General features: G+C 38.0%; 1 protein-coding gene across 5 annotated transcripts in view; it reads left to right on the forward strand.

The window, feature by feature from the left end:
• LOC127423160 (C-Jun-amino-terminal kinase-interacting protein 4-like) overlaps positions 1–13,313 on the forward strand; it is a 76,865-nt gene that overhangs the window by 34,972 nt on the left and 28,580 nt on the right. For 3 of the 5 annotated variants that reach the window (XR_007894285.1, XM_051667275.1, XM_051667276.1), the window contains exon 5: positions 8,512–8,662. Coding sequence is in view for 4 of the 5 variants with exons in the window: in XM_051667275.1 (XP_051523235.1) it covers positions 8,512–8,662 (151 nt within the window). In the remaining variant the exon portion in view is untranslated. Of the gene's footprint in view, positions 1–3,244; positions 3,545–8,511; positions 8,663–13,313 lie in introns of those variants that run through there. The other 2 variants (XM_051667277.1, XM_051667278.1) reach the window with 1 other exon arrangement.

Here is a 13,313-nt window from a genome sequence, read left to right on the forward strand (position 1 = left end):
TCTGACTCCAAGATGCATTCCATTGCACTTTTCCTAGCAGGAAGTTGTAAAATCCGACTTTCCGAGTTGAATGGAACGCAGAACTACTTTTCAAAACTTGATCTGACTGAATGCTCAAGCAGCCAAATTTACACTTAGAAAACTCCTGATGTTGCTGTAACAATGCAAAAAAAAAAAAAAAAAAAAAACTTACCAATTTGCTTGTAGTGAAAATCAGTCCTCCTTTCCTGTTTAATAAATTAAGCAATCACACGGTCATGCAGAACATCTTGTGTTTTTAAATCCATAAGGATCTCTTTCTCAATGGCAACACCAGCAGTGATGACAGCCGACTCGTCAGACAGCTTGATTTTACGCTTTTCGCTCTTGAATTACGTACATCACTTAAAGCATGATTGCATCACTCAAGGCCAGCTAGAAGGCCTCAACCAGGACATATCCTAAAGATCACACCCACCAAGAACAAATAAATCAATCTGATTGGCTGATGAATCCGACAGTCTGACATTTAGATGCTCATTCATTTGCACTGTTGAGGGATTCTGAAGAAATTCTGAAGGCCTGAGGGGGGTGGAGCTCAGACTCAAGTGCTGCTTCTGCTAACAAGCTCAGCTTTGGGCATGTGATTTGTGAAACAGTTGTCACACTTTGCTTGTAAGCATCGAGGAATACATTCTGACTGGATAAACTTTTCATTTTTCTCTGTTTTTAGATTAATTAAGAGTGGAAAGTGATTAAAAATGCATAGGCAAAAAGGTGATTGAGAATGAAAGGATGAAAAATATTTATTTATTTGGCATGTTAGGCCAGCAGAGAAGGCTTTGCTGGCCCTGAGAATTTGCCACTGATTAAAGTGTAACACCTTGTCTACACTGGGCGTGTCCGTTGATGCTACTCGACGCGCCACAACGGCTTGGCTGTCTACACTGGACGCGTCGACATGAACATTCTAAACCGTTTATTTGTGTTGTTGGCAGTAGTAGCACCAGCGCATGCTGCGCAAAATGGAATGGGACACCCGTTTACTGTCGACGCGACGGATGAGCTGCAACGGACGCTTCCAGTTTAAACGGCATCATTGGTTATAATGAGGTTCTATTGCTTTTGACACGACGCAATGCGCCGCCCACATCTGGTGTAGACACACATGGTGAAGTGCTGTGTTAAGCCAAAGAAACAATTAAACGGATGATGTATATTTCTAAGTGTATCCAAGTTGGTTTAAGTTATTATAAAAGACCTTCACAGCAGGAGGACACAGGAGAGCGGTTTCCTCACAAGTAAGGCTTTAATAGACTCCAGCACTTTACAGCTTCACAGTAACTCCACAGCTTCACAATAATAACTCTTCAGCTTCACAATAAGGTTTCTTGCCCCTGACTCTCTCTCCTTCTGCTGGTGGCATGGCTGCTTATATGCCGCTCACTGGAATTGGAGACAGGTGTTAGACATAATTTAGCTCAGGTGTCAGCACCCTTACCGCTTTCTCTCCCCGGACAGACGCTCAACCACTCCCCCGCTGTCACAGTTATTTATAAAAACTGGCAATGATTTGTTACGCTATTGTTCGGATTCAGAGCTGGATGTGATGACATTTGGACTGTGATAAAGGCTTATAAATAACAAAAAGGACAAATATATATATATATATATAAATAATGTTTATAGGGCTGGGTATTGATACATATTTTCCAATTTACAAACTTTCGATTTGATATCGATTCATATGGGTGTATTTCAGTTATAATGTCCTTTTTGCTTACATATGAAAGAAATTTTCTCCCAGCTAATGCTGTAATTATTCAGGGGACCTTCTAACTAGGTGCAGTATGAAAATATAAATCTTAATAATTATATTTTATTAGTTTTTCATCATTTTGGTCACATTTTAGCTTTTAAAAATAAACAAATCTGTGTATTCAATCAATAAATCAGATATTATATTTTGTATATTATTTTGTTACATGTTTGTTTAATTGCATAATTTGTACAATTTACAGGTATTTAAAACTGGTACTGTCTCTTTAAGAAAACCGGCAGTTCTGTAAAGAGCATTTGTAGATGAGTGCATGTTAATGAGAGAGACTCAAACATCTTTATCTCATCTGTGCTATGCATGATTAGAATTAAATGTTTATTTTTTGTTGTTTTTGATTAACAACTGTCTGAAAAGAACAGAAAGGGTATATAAAAAAAAATACATTATTCAATGACAAATGGGTTGCGTGGATCTTGTCTTTGGACACATTACATGGAACAGCTTTTACACTCAACACGCAGTGAAAGGATCTTGCTGCTGAATACTCCACCACTTTACTACTACACAATTACTGGTGAGTGAAATGTAAACATTTACCAGCCAGTTGCCAAATATATACATTTTAGTTGCATAGCGTGAAATTTGGTTGCAAATGCGAGTGATTTCCTCTAATTATAGTGGAGGGTTGTGCTTGGAGTAAAAGATTGATCATGGGATTTAAGAATTGATATCGAGATCATTCAAATGAAGATGGCAGTGCATCAGAATATCGATATTTTTACCCACCCCTATTTGTTTATAAAAAAATAATGCAAAATACAGATCCTAGTAAGAAATATTTATAGCTGGTGGATTTTCTCAATTCACTTGCCAATGGCAGGGGTGGCAAAAAGTTAATTTTGGACCCTGGTTCTATTCTTGTCTATTGTGTGGCATTGCATCTAGCTGTTTTTTGTTAGACAACATGTTGTTTTTGACATTTTGAAGTGCATAAATACAATGACCTTTTTCTTTCAAGTACTTCAAAGTCAGGGCTCCATTCACCTGACTGCAGGTGGATTAGGCTTTTGTGCTCCCAGGAGACGAGCTGAAAGTTCCCTTTATTGTCCTCCGTGATCTGCATGCATCCTACTCCCTTTTTCTCTCTCTCTCTTCTCTCCCGCAACCAATCAGCTGAGGAAGAAAAGGCAAACAGAATTAGCTTTTAATTCTAATGTTGAAGAGAGAGTGAGAGAGAGCTCTCAGTATCACGCAAAAGTCGCAGAGCTTGTAATTTATTAATTTATTCTGCTTTTCATTTCAATAATATATTTCACTTTTGATCATAAAAAAAAGTGACAGAGCTGTTCATTAAACAGTCTAGCAAAGAAAAGAAGACAGTGAGTGAGCACTGAAAACAACAAACTGGGAAAAAACAGCTGCTGCAAAGCCGTTCCTCGCATTACACTGCGTGTGTTTGTGTGTGTGTGCACTGCTCACCAGAGTGGATGATGTCACAGCACTGAGAGGCTGCAGAGCTGCACATACACACACAGACACAGGTTCTCGCGCTGTGCCGATGTGGATGGGATTGTTTTTGAGTTTTGGGGGGGCTGGCAGCCCATAGCGCGTGGCGGCAGCCATGAGTCCAGGATGCATGCTGCTGTTTGTCTTTGGCTTCGTGGGGGGAGCGGTGGTCATCAACTCTGCTGTGCTGGTCTCTCTCTCTGTGCTGCTGCTGGTGCATTATTCCGTCTCCAACGGCCTGCCCGCCATCACACACTCACTCCCTCGGATCAGCAGCAGGTATGCACTGTGTGTGGTTGTGGATGTTAACCTAGTTTCTTGTGAAACATAATTTTTCCTTCCTCTGTGCCTGAGTTTGAATCCCTTTGTAGCCTTATCATCACAGGCTTGTTTGTTTACAGGCTGCATCCACCCCTCTTATATCTTGACTTGTACATCTCCGCTTTGAACTTCTGAATGTTAAGCCTCAATTTTCCCTATGTTTCAGTCAATCTCTCCTTTTACTGATGGCATGCATGATTTTTCCTAGTCTCTCCAGTCTCCACCCAGATATCAATGTAATCTTACCGCCATGTGTCTGTTATTCCATCGAGTGTAGTCTCAGAGATGTAGTAAACAAGAGCTGAGTGTTAAGGCAGGGGATGATGCGGCAAGAACCAGCATGACAGAGAGAGAGAGAGAGAGAGAGAGAGAGAGAGAGAGAGAGGTTTATTTATCTTCTTTTATGGCTTTTATTTTTTTTTTTTTTATTCTTAAGGTTTGAGTCCATACTTCCTGATACTGCACTGGAGTTGCATATAGATGCAACTGAACACCTGATTTTGTTTGCTGCTTTTGAAGAGCCTAGTTAGCTTTTTTTTTTTTTTTTTTTTTTTTTTTTTTTTTTTAGATTTAGTGGGTGTCAAACTGGTTTCAGTGCTTTATTGTTGTTTATTCAGGTGATTATATTTCAAAGTAAACTGCTATGAAGCAAACTTGAGCTGTTTACCTTCATACACTGATCCACTTTCAAAAACATGCCCTGTTTCACACAAAATCAAAATAAGTTATATTTTGCTTAAATAAAATGAAGCCTATTTTTTAAAAATGTGCTTCATTGTTATGAGAGAATTTTTTTTTTTTCACAATGCCAAAAGTCTTAATGGTCCTAAAATAGCCTTGATTTTCTTTAAGCAAAAAAACAAAAAAAATTGTTTCTTTCCATTTTGTGGTAAAATATGACCCTGACATTTCTTTTTTTAAATTCATCCCTTTAATGTACACATATTAATTGTTAGATAATTCTTGAGTTTGCAAGGATCAGGGAAAGTTGACAGTAGACCACTAATCATGAGCCAAGCAATATCAAATACCAATTTTTGACTGTAGGATATGCTAACATAACCAGTGAACATTTTGATAAAAGCTCTCTAATGAAAATGATTGTAATTTTGATTGATAGTTATTGAAGCTTTGATTATGCTGTTAATGGATTTTTAATGATTTTAACTGATACAGACTCCAGAGAGTAGCTTTGTTTGGTTTGACTCATGCCCAAGGAATGAAATTCTCACTTGAAATTGTGTTTTGATTAAAAGGGAAACTGTACTTGGTTCTGCATCCAAGGCAAGGGTTCCCAAACCTTTTTGTCAGCCGAAACTCTTTGACCTAGATGATTTATTTGAAGATCCCCCTGATATATTAAGTAATGTTAAATATAATTAATGTTACATCTTTGCACTTTATTTTTCATATTACTGTTATATTTGAATGAACCTTTATTATATCTATTGTTCTTTTACTATATATTTCATTTAATTGAATTCACCATTACCATTTCTATCCCAATCAGAGATTGCACTACATTCCCAGTAGTAGGCTAAAATTAAAATGTTTAGGTTTTTTACTTTATAAACATGATTGCATTGCTGATAATAAAGGTAATTATGCCACATCATAACTTCGTTTGGAAAGTAGCGCATAATTTACTTTTGCATTAAAAATGTCCATTTCTCACTGTCAGTCCATTGTATGAGAGCGCACACTCTCGCACTCTTTCTCACACACACACATATGCAGCGTGCACCGAGAGAGAGAGAGTGTGTGTGTGTGTTGGCATCCTTTTTGGTTTAAAGGAAATTTGAAGCACTTGGTTTAAGTTTTTTTTATTTATTTATTTATTTATTTATTTTATTATTTTTTTTTTTTTAAATGGCGGAAAACATTTGAAATCATCTGTTTATAAAAATAATTAAATGATGTATATATTTTCGTACGCAATATCTACACTCTCTCACGAACCCCCTGGAGTTCCCTCATGAACCCCCAGGGGTTTGCAAACCCCCATTTGGGAAACCCTGGTCTAATGTGATTTTCATTCATCCAGCTTTTGTACAATTTAGATCAAGGCAACTGAACTTGGCTTTCCATTTAATGAGCACAGACCAAATTATCCAAGGACTAGTTTTAGTTCCATTTTCTAAATGTCTGAGATTTCACATACAGATCAAGCTTCCCTTATGTCATGCTGGTCAATACTATGTGAACTGACTACACTGGAATAGTGCTCTTCATTGAACCCTGGACTGGAAGTTCCACCCCTCTGTTAAACCATGACCTCTGCTGACTGATGTGTGATTGACAGTATGTGTACCCTGACGTGTGTAATTACACAAGGTTTTGCCCTTAGCACAGTTATTGATGTAAACATCAGATAGAGCTCACTGTCTGTTTGTTGATCATAGTTAATGATTCTGTAGTCCAAACAAACCAACATCATGAGCCAAGCAATCATTATGAGCACATCATTATTAATTATGCTAAGAGTTTCATGATTCAGTTTTATCCATGTAGACCTATCTGCATTAATTTCTAATTAATGCTAAAGTCACTAAAGTGCACTTGACTTGTGCACTAGGAATGCTTTTCCCTTGATAGAGGCAAGCCACTTCTGTTGGCTACATTAGCATGTTTGCTTGTGATAGTAATTGTATGGTATCGTATTCTCGCTTCCTCAAACTAGATTTCTGTTTTCGACCAGTATTTTACAAATTTAAGCCCTTTTCTCAATGTACAGTTTTAGCTGAATAGTCATGTGAGCAGGTCTGGTCACTCCCTACAGAATGTGCAGTCAGCATGTTCAGGACTCTGAATACAGCTATTGCAGCACTATGGCAACCAGAGGACAGGAAGAGGTACAGTCAGAGAAGACTTTCTTTTCCAAATTACAATATAAACTATGCACTCAACCATGTAGTGGATGAATTTTCAAAGTGTTGTATCATCTTAAACTGTGCCATCTCAGGTTCATTATTTCTGGTGGGGCACAAACCATAACTTTTCCCAACTTGTAAGGGGTTGTGGTAGCTGAAAATGAACCATCACGTCATTTGCCATTTGAAGAAAAACTAACGGATATATCCAAATGCTGTCCATCATTTAGACTGATAGGGTTTTTTTTTACCTAGCATCAGTTTTGACCCACACGCTCTCTTGCTGTGTTTGTGTCCCCTGTTTATTTCCTGGTGTTAAGATGCATATTAACAGGCACCATCTCCATTTACACCTGGTAATATGCATTTCTTTTGACCAGTTGTGTTTGGATTTCGAGGAGAGGGTCTATGATTTTATGACTGCATACATCAGTCACTACGCCAGTGTAGGGCTGGGCGATAAAACAATATCAATATTTATCGGAAAAAAGAAATTTGTGATTATTGATGGTAAACTTTTGAGTAATTTTCTATATTTAGCCTATATTCTACATCTAATAGCTTAATGAGAACTCTATACATACCAATTTTGGTGACTGTAGGTGAAAATGGGTGTGCTACAGAGCCCCACTTAAATGCCCATTTCAAGGGGGTGCTACAGAGACCCCCTGCATGCTGCAGAATTTTCACGCATGTTAAGTACCCCAAAAGTATAGACGATTACCACATTTACATATCATTTTATATATATATATATATATATATATATGTATATGTATATGTATATATATGTATATGTATATATATGTATATAATAAATAATAATAATAATTCTTAGAAGAATAATAGGGTCTCTGCACTTTCAGTGCTTGGGCCCTAATAATCGTTAGAAGAACAGCAGGGTCTCCGCACTTTCAGTGCTTGAACCCTAATAATTATAATAAAAATATCTTTGCACAAAAGACCACAAAAACATGCACATTCACATCAAAATTGACCGTGAAAGCAAACCAGATTTAGGCAAATCGTCAAAGGCCGTGTTTATTAGCTTACTAACTCGCATGAACAGCGTTACAAAACTAATCAAAATGAAAGACTCAATATTTTGCAGTTATTGTAATCTAATACAAACCAACACCTCAAAGCAATGGCATACAATTCATTGAAATAATGAGTGGTGTGCTTGAACTAATCCAACCAGCAACACATTAGAATAAAATTAGCTTTTAAAACTTACCAATATAGTTCACAACGCAGGTCTGCACGCGAGCATTAACTTCTGAGGACCATGTCAGCTTGACATACATATGATCAAAGGTTTTTATTTGCTGAGGGGCAAAGGCAAACGAACCCCTCAGGCTATTATTGAAAGATCATTGCACATGCGCATTACTCTCTCCAGATTTCACTTGATTAACATGGAGGATGACGGGTGAGCCCCACATATAGCAAATGAGAACGATTAAATGGCTTTAACACAACAGACCATACTCATTCTAGAATTTCTCAAAAGAATATCTACTGTTGTCTCTTTTAATGGAAATAAAAATCGTTTAAGATGCTGAAAATATATTATTTCTTAAATGTATGATTATGCCAAGTGCCACATCTGGTGGGGTACAGCCCCACCTGCCCCTAATGTAGGGAGATGTCACTGATCCCAAAAGGAACACTTAACGATTTTTTTACTACACTGAAGCATTTGCTATTTAACAGCTGATGGAAGTGATGTTTCAAATGCATGCAGTGTGTTGCCGCTAGTTTTAGTGCATTAGCCAACCTCATTTGCCGAAGGATGGCACTTAATTTGCTCATTCATTAATATTTTAGATTTACGTATACTCAAAATTGCATAATTGCAATAAATCACTGAAGGCCATATTGTGAATATACCCACAACGCCATTTAGCCATGACTATATTCACAATATAGCACAGCCTCTCTTGCTTAATTCATATTCCGAGAAAATGTGAATTAAAGAATTTATGCAATAACAATCATAATGCATCTAGCTCAATTCTTAACGTTTGCTATGACATACTATTTGTGTACCAGGAAGGAGCGCCCTGTCTCTCTGGGGATTTTTTCATTGCCAGGAAGTGATGCGATGACCCCCGATCTGCATAGAGAAGCTGTGGATACTCCAGAAACCGACACATGGAGATACAACAACCTCAGCCACCCGCGATCCAACACCAGCCTCAAGGTGAGAGTTTATTTTCCCACTTAATTACTTTTCCAGCCCCAGTGGGAGAGTCATGAGTGTAAGTCATAAATGTTGCCCTATTTTTAAAGATGGCGTCCTCTCGTTGTTAAGTTGTTCCAAACCCGTATGACTTTATCCATTGTACACAGAAGGAGATGTTAGGCAGTATTTTTTGCCTCAGTCACTATTCACTTCCAATGAATCTTTTATTCCATAAAATAAAAGTGAAGGATGACTGAGGTTAACATTCTACCTAATATCTTCTCTTGTGTTTCATGGAAGAGAGTAAGTCTTAGGGGTTTGAAACAACATGAGGGTGAATAAATAATAAGAGAATTTTCATTTAACAACAACACTCCGTACAGGCTGTTCCCCAATTCCCAGAAAGAGAACATATGTTTGAGGGAATAAAGGCGATGACGACATGGTTAGTTTGAATTGAGAGAGCTTGCCCCTTTCAATGGATCCGGGCAGAACATACGTTAAAAAAGCCAGAGCCGGGCACTGCCAGCAGGGTGGAAGCTCTTCCTGAGAGGGAGGCTGTGCCCTGCATGCTTAAACAGAGCTTTACCGGGGCCAACAGGCAGACAAACAAGCCACTGCTGATCCTGGGTCAACTGTCTACTGTAGAACAGGCAGCCACACTACAAAACACCCCCTTTTTCTTGCTCTGGAACCTTCCATCTCTCGTAGAAACCCACAGCACCAGGCCCCTTCATACATATTCATGCCAATGAAGTAATCATTTGCCGTCATCCTCTTCTTGCCATGTTTGTGTTCACATACCTCTTGCAACGGGGTAAAGTGGGCAAGGAGGAGGCTGGATCCGGCTGAATAGTCAACGTAATATATAGACTTAACCAGAATATGGACCTTAAAGGGGTCATGAAGTGCTTTTTTATAATTTTATTATCATCCCTGAGCTCCAATGATAATGTTATAGAAGTCACAATTTAGTAATATATAATCATTTTCCACCCTGTTTTTGTCCCTCTGTCTAAAATGCTCAGTTTTGGCCCTAGCGCCTCCTTAAAACTTCAACGTAAATGGCCACTGTTATGATTGGCTAACATCATGCATCCCCTCAAATTCAGCAAACTCAGTTGGAAGAGTATGAACCTCGACATTATAAAACAAAATTGGAGGGTTTACACACAACACACACCCAACACATTGCATGTGTCTATATATGAAACTGATAATCTCAAGTTTAATTTCCGATAAACTGTTAACACAGGGCACCATAAACTATCAAAAAGACATGACATTTGAAATATTCATGAATGAAATGGTTTACTTAAGTTTTTTAATTGACCCATCCTTCAATAAGGCTCATAGTCCAAAGAACGGTAAAATTACGCACACATACTGAAGGCGCACTGAGGTGCACATTGCCGGAAACACACAGAAACGGTCATCGTCCATTGTCAAAGTGGTCCTAGGTTTACATACACCCACGCAATTAAAATAGCGCAGACGGGCGAAAGAATGTGTCCATGACAGAGGCAGCAGCTGAATGAGAGAATTGCTTTTCCCTTTCAGAGTTGTAACTTGACACTGTGTCTTTTAAAAGTGGCAAGATACATGGCAGCGGTCAAAGAGTCTGTGTAGTTCATGTTTATACACAAAATAATAAAAAATAGTCCAGATGGGTCCCCTTTGGTGTTATGTTAGGAATAGTTAACCACACAAGGCCTGCCATCTTGACTTGAACTGCACACCAGTGTGCAGGGCCAAGGGTGCGATGACGCGTGTTGTGGGATGTGTAAATACAAATAAACAATGTTTCGTGACATCACAGACAGATTTCAAAATTAGACATATCAGCAGGGTGGCGACTATAAATGCTCTTCTTAGACTGGGGAGGAAGTTTTGAGTTCTGAAAATTACAGTTTGTTTTTATAGTACAGTTACCTCTTATACTGCATTTCTAAATATCAAGGAAAATGTGATTCTCCATTTCATTACCCGTTTAAGCATAAAATGATATGTATGTAAATGTGGTAATTGTCTATAGCCCATTTACCAGTACTTTCTACTTTGGAACTTTCTAGATGGGAACTCTTAAGAGGAGCTGCACACCTGAGGAGACTTTCCCTCTTGCATTCGCACTCACAAAAGTAATCCCTGTAGTTAAGTCATCTAGTGTCGACCATTTCTCTTCGGATGTTTTCTGCACGCAGTTCAATAACAAAAAAAAAAAAAGGGGGGGAGGGGAGCATTCCATTCCAAAATGCTCATCCCTATGCCATATTCCCTTCAAAGACTTTACCATCCACTGTGAGAGCTTTGGAAGGCTGAAAGTTGTGGGGCTCAATAATAATGTTTATTTGGAACTCATCTTTTGAGTAATTTTTATTGGAAATTCTGTGAAAAGCAATCTAACAGCATGACTATCATGATTGTTCTCACTTTGAAGTGCCCTTCGGAGGCTGATTTAGCCCATTTTGAAAATCAACAACAGTGGTGGAGGATGGCAGGATTGGAGCTACACTTTTGTTAGGGCTGTTTTACACAAACTATGTCTTCCCTTTACTGTAAATAGGTTTCCATGGACATCAGAAAGCAAAGTATTGCGAGAAAGCAGCGTTCCCGTTTACATGCACTGTATAAGCGGCGTACACTTTCCTCCAATATACACGCGGCTCGTTCAGTAAGCAGCTTTCTCCACAGCAACATAATTTCCCAGCAACAATTGTGTAAATTATAAACAAGGAATCTGTGGAATACTTCATTGTTTTATACCCCGTTGCTTTGCTTTATTTCCAGATATTCCAGAGTTGTTGCTGTTTGTTTTCTTAACTTTCTATTGCGAACTACAGCGGAATTGCGCTGCAATGGTGGGATTTCCCTCTTACGTAGGACTCCGGGATTCTCCCAATGTACGTGCGCATATAACCTGAAGGACAGTTGATATTTTACATTGGTGTGTATAGGTATAGTTTATAGTGTATGTGCTTATCTCACTGTATTCCCAGAAATGTTGAATTCTTTCCGCTGTGTTGATTTGTTCGGCTCCATCCTATGACGTTTGTTATCTGGTCAACAAAAGCCGCGTACTTTGGAAGAAACCTGGGTGTGTTAAACCACTTGTCGAACCTAAAATTGAGTTCTATTTTATTTTCTTTAGGCAGCATTAACTATATTAACAAAGCACAATACAAACACAAATTCGATAAGAACACATTTGGCAGCATTATTTTGGGAACACAAGGGAATTTATTAGGCTTACACCTAATATGAAACTGTAATATGTTGAACTTTTTATAGGTAATGTTTTTTTATTTTATTATTATTCTTTACATGTATAACTGTCTTTAGTTCTTAATTTTAGCTGTTAGTAATTTCCCACCTGTTGTGGTAGACAAATACTTGCAAGATGGCAAATGGGGCCACTGTAGACAGTAAATGTTTGGATATGAGAAGGTGGTTATATAAGATGTTTTTGGATCACTTTGTTATTTTAATTGCTTTTTTCATTTAGTTTAAAGTGCAATTTGAATTTAGAAAATTTGTAAGTTTTTCATGTTTTAATAAATGAATGTATTTTTTAAAAGCAAAATCAATATAGCAAAAATATTCAGTGACCCACGGCAGGGGGTTTGACGCTATAATTGGATATTGTGATTTTATTTTTTTTTTTTTTTTTAAAAGCGATTATCATAAAAATATTTTTTTACATATCGCCCAGCCCTAGCACCGACTCTCTCCAATCTTCACGCATTGGCTGTTCATGGCAAACGTAACTCATTCATGTGCACGTGTTTCAGGGTTAATCATGAACTCCGAATCAAACTCTGAGTTGATGGAGAACATTTGTAGCGAGCATCTTGAGATCGCCAAAGTTTTTCTAAACCGGTTTTGCTCTAGCTGGTTTTGTCAACCTGAAACTTACTCTGAAACAGTGAGTTTATTCAGCTAGCTTCATGTAATTCTGAGTAAAAGTCCCTAAAACAGCCTTTAGTCCTGCAGTGTAAAAGGGCCTTATGGTGGTTGCAGCCTTGTTTTTCAATGATACTAAACAACAGCCTGATCTGAATCCTCTACTTATACAAAATGTTTCACAAACTGCATACATTTTTTCAGCTAGGATGGCAATGTCAATGACCTTGAAGCCTGTCTCGATCTAAGAGTATCCCTTGAGCCTGTTGGCCTGATGTAGGCATGAGTTTTTGAAGGGTGGAGATCATTTTTCAGCTTTCAGAAGCAGGAAGGGAGGAGAGTGCTTACAGTACTGGAGTCTGATGGTAATTGATGGTTGTATACTGTAGGTAGCTGAACCCATGGAAACGTCTACTGGAGCTTTGCTGCTCTTAAAAAAAATCCTTGTTTGCTACTGTACCACCTCATGTCATCTCTTCCTTCTTTGGTTATGACTTTGTCTTGTATTTTTCTAAATTTCCACAGTGTCACATATTTTGTGATATTTGTTGTTGTTGTTATTGTTTGTTTGTTTGTTTGTTTGTTTTTCCCTATACTTCGATCTGATCCAATTACATATTCAGTTATTCAAGATCTGATCCACTTTGTCAAATCATATGCCTGTACTTTACATGTTTTACCTCTACATTTTCCATTACATTTTTGCATGTGTGATATTCTTGACTGTGCCTTTTTCTGTTAAGATTTTACCTACTTGACCGTTCTGTTG

Source organism: Myxocyprinus asiaticus, chromosome 32 (genome assembly GCF_019703515.2).
Source record: "Myxocyprinus asiaticus isolate MX2 ecotype Aquarium Trade chromosome 32, UBuf_Myxa_2, whole genome shotgun sequence".
In the NCBI taxonomy this organism is placed as follows: Eukaryota; Metazoa; Chordata; class Actinopteri; order Cypriniformes; family Catostomidae; genus Myxocyprinus; species Myxocyprinus asiaticus.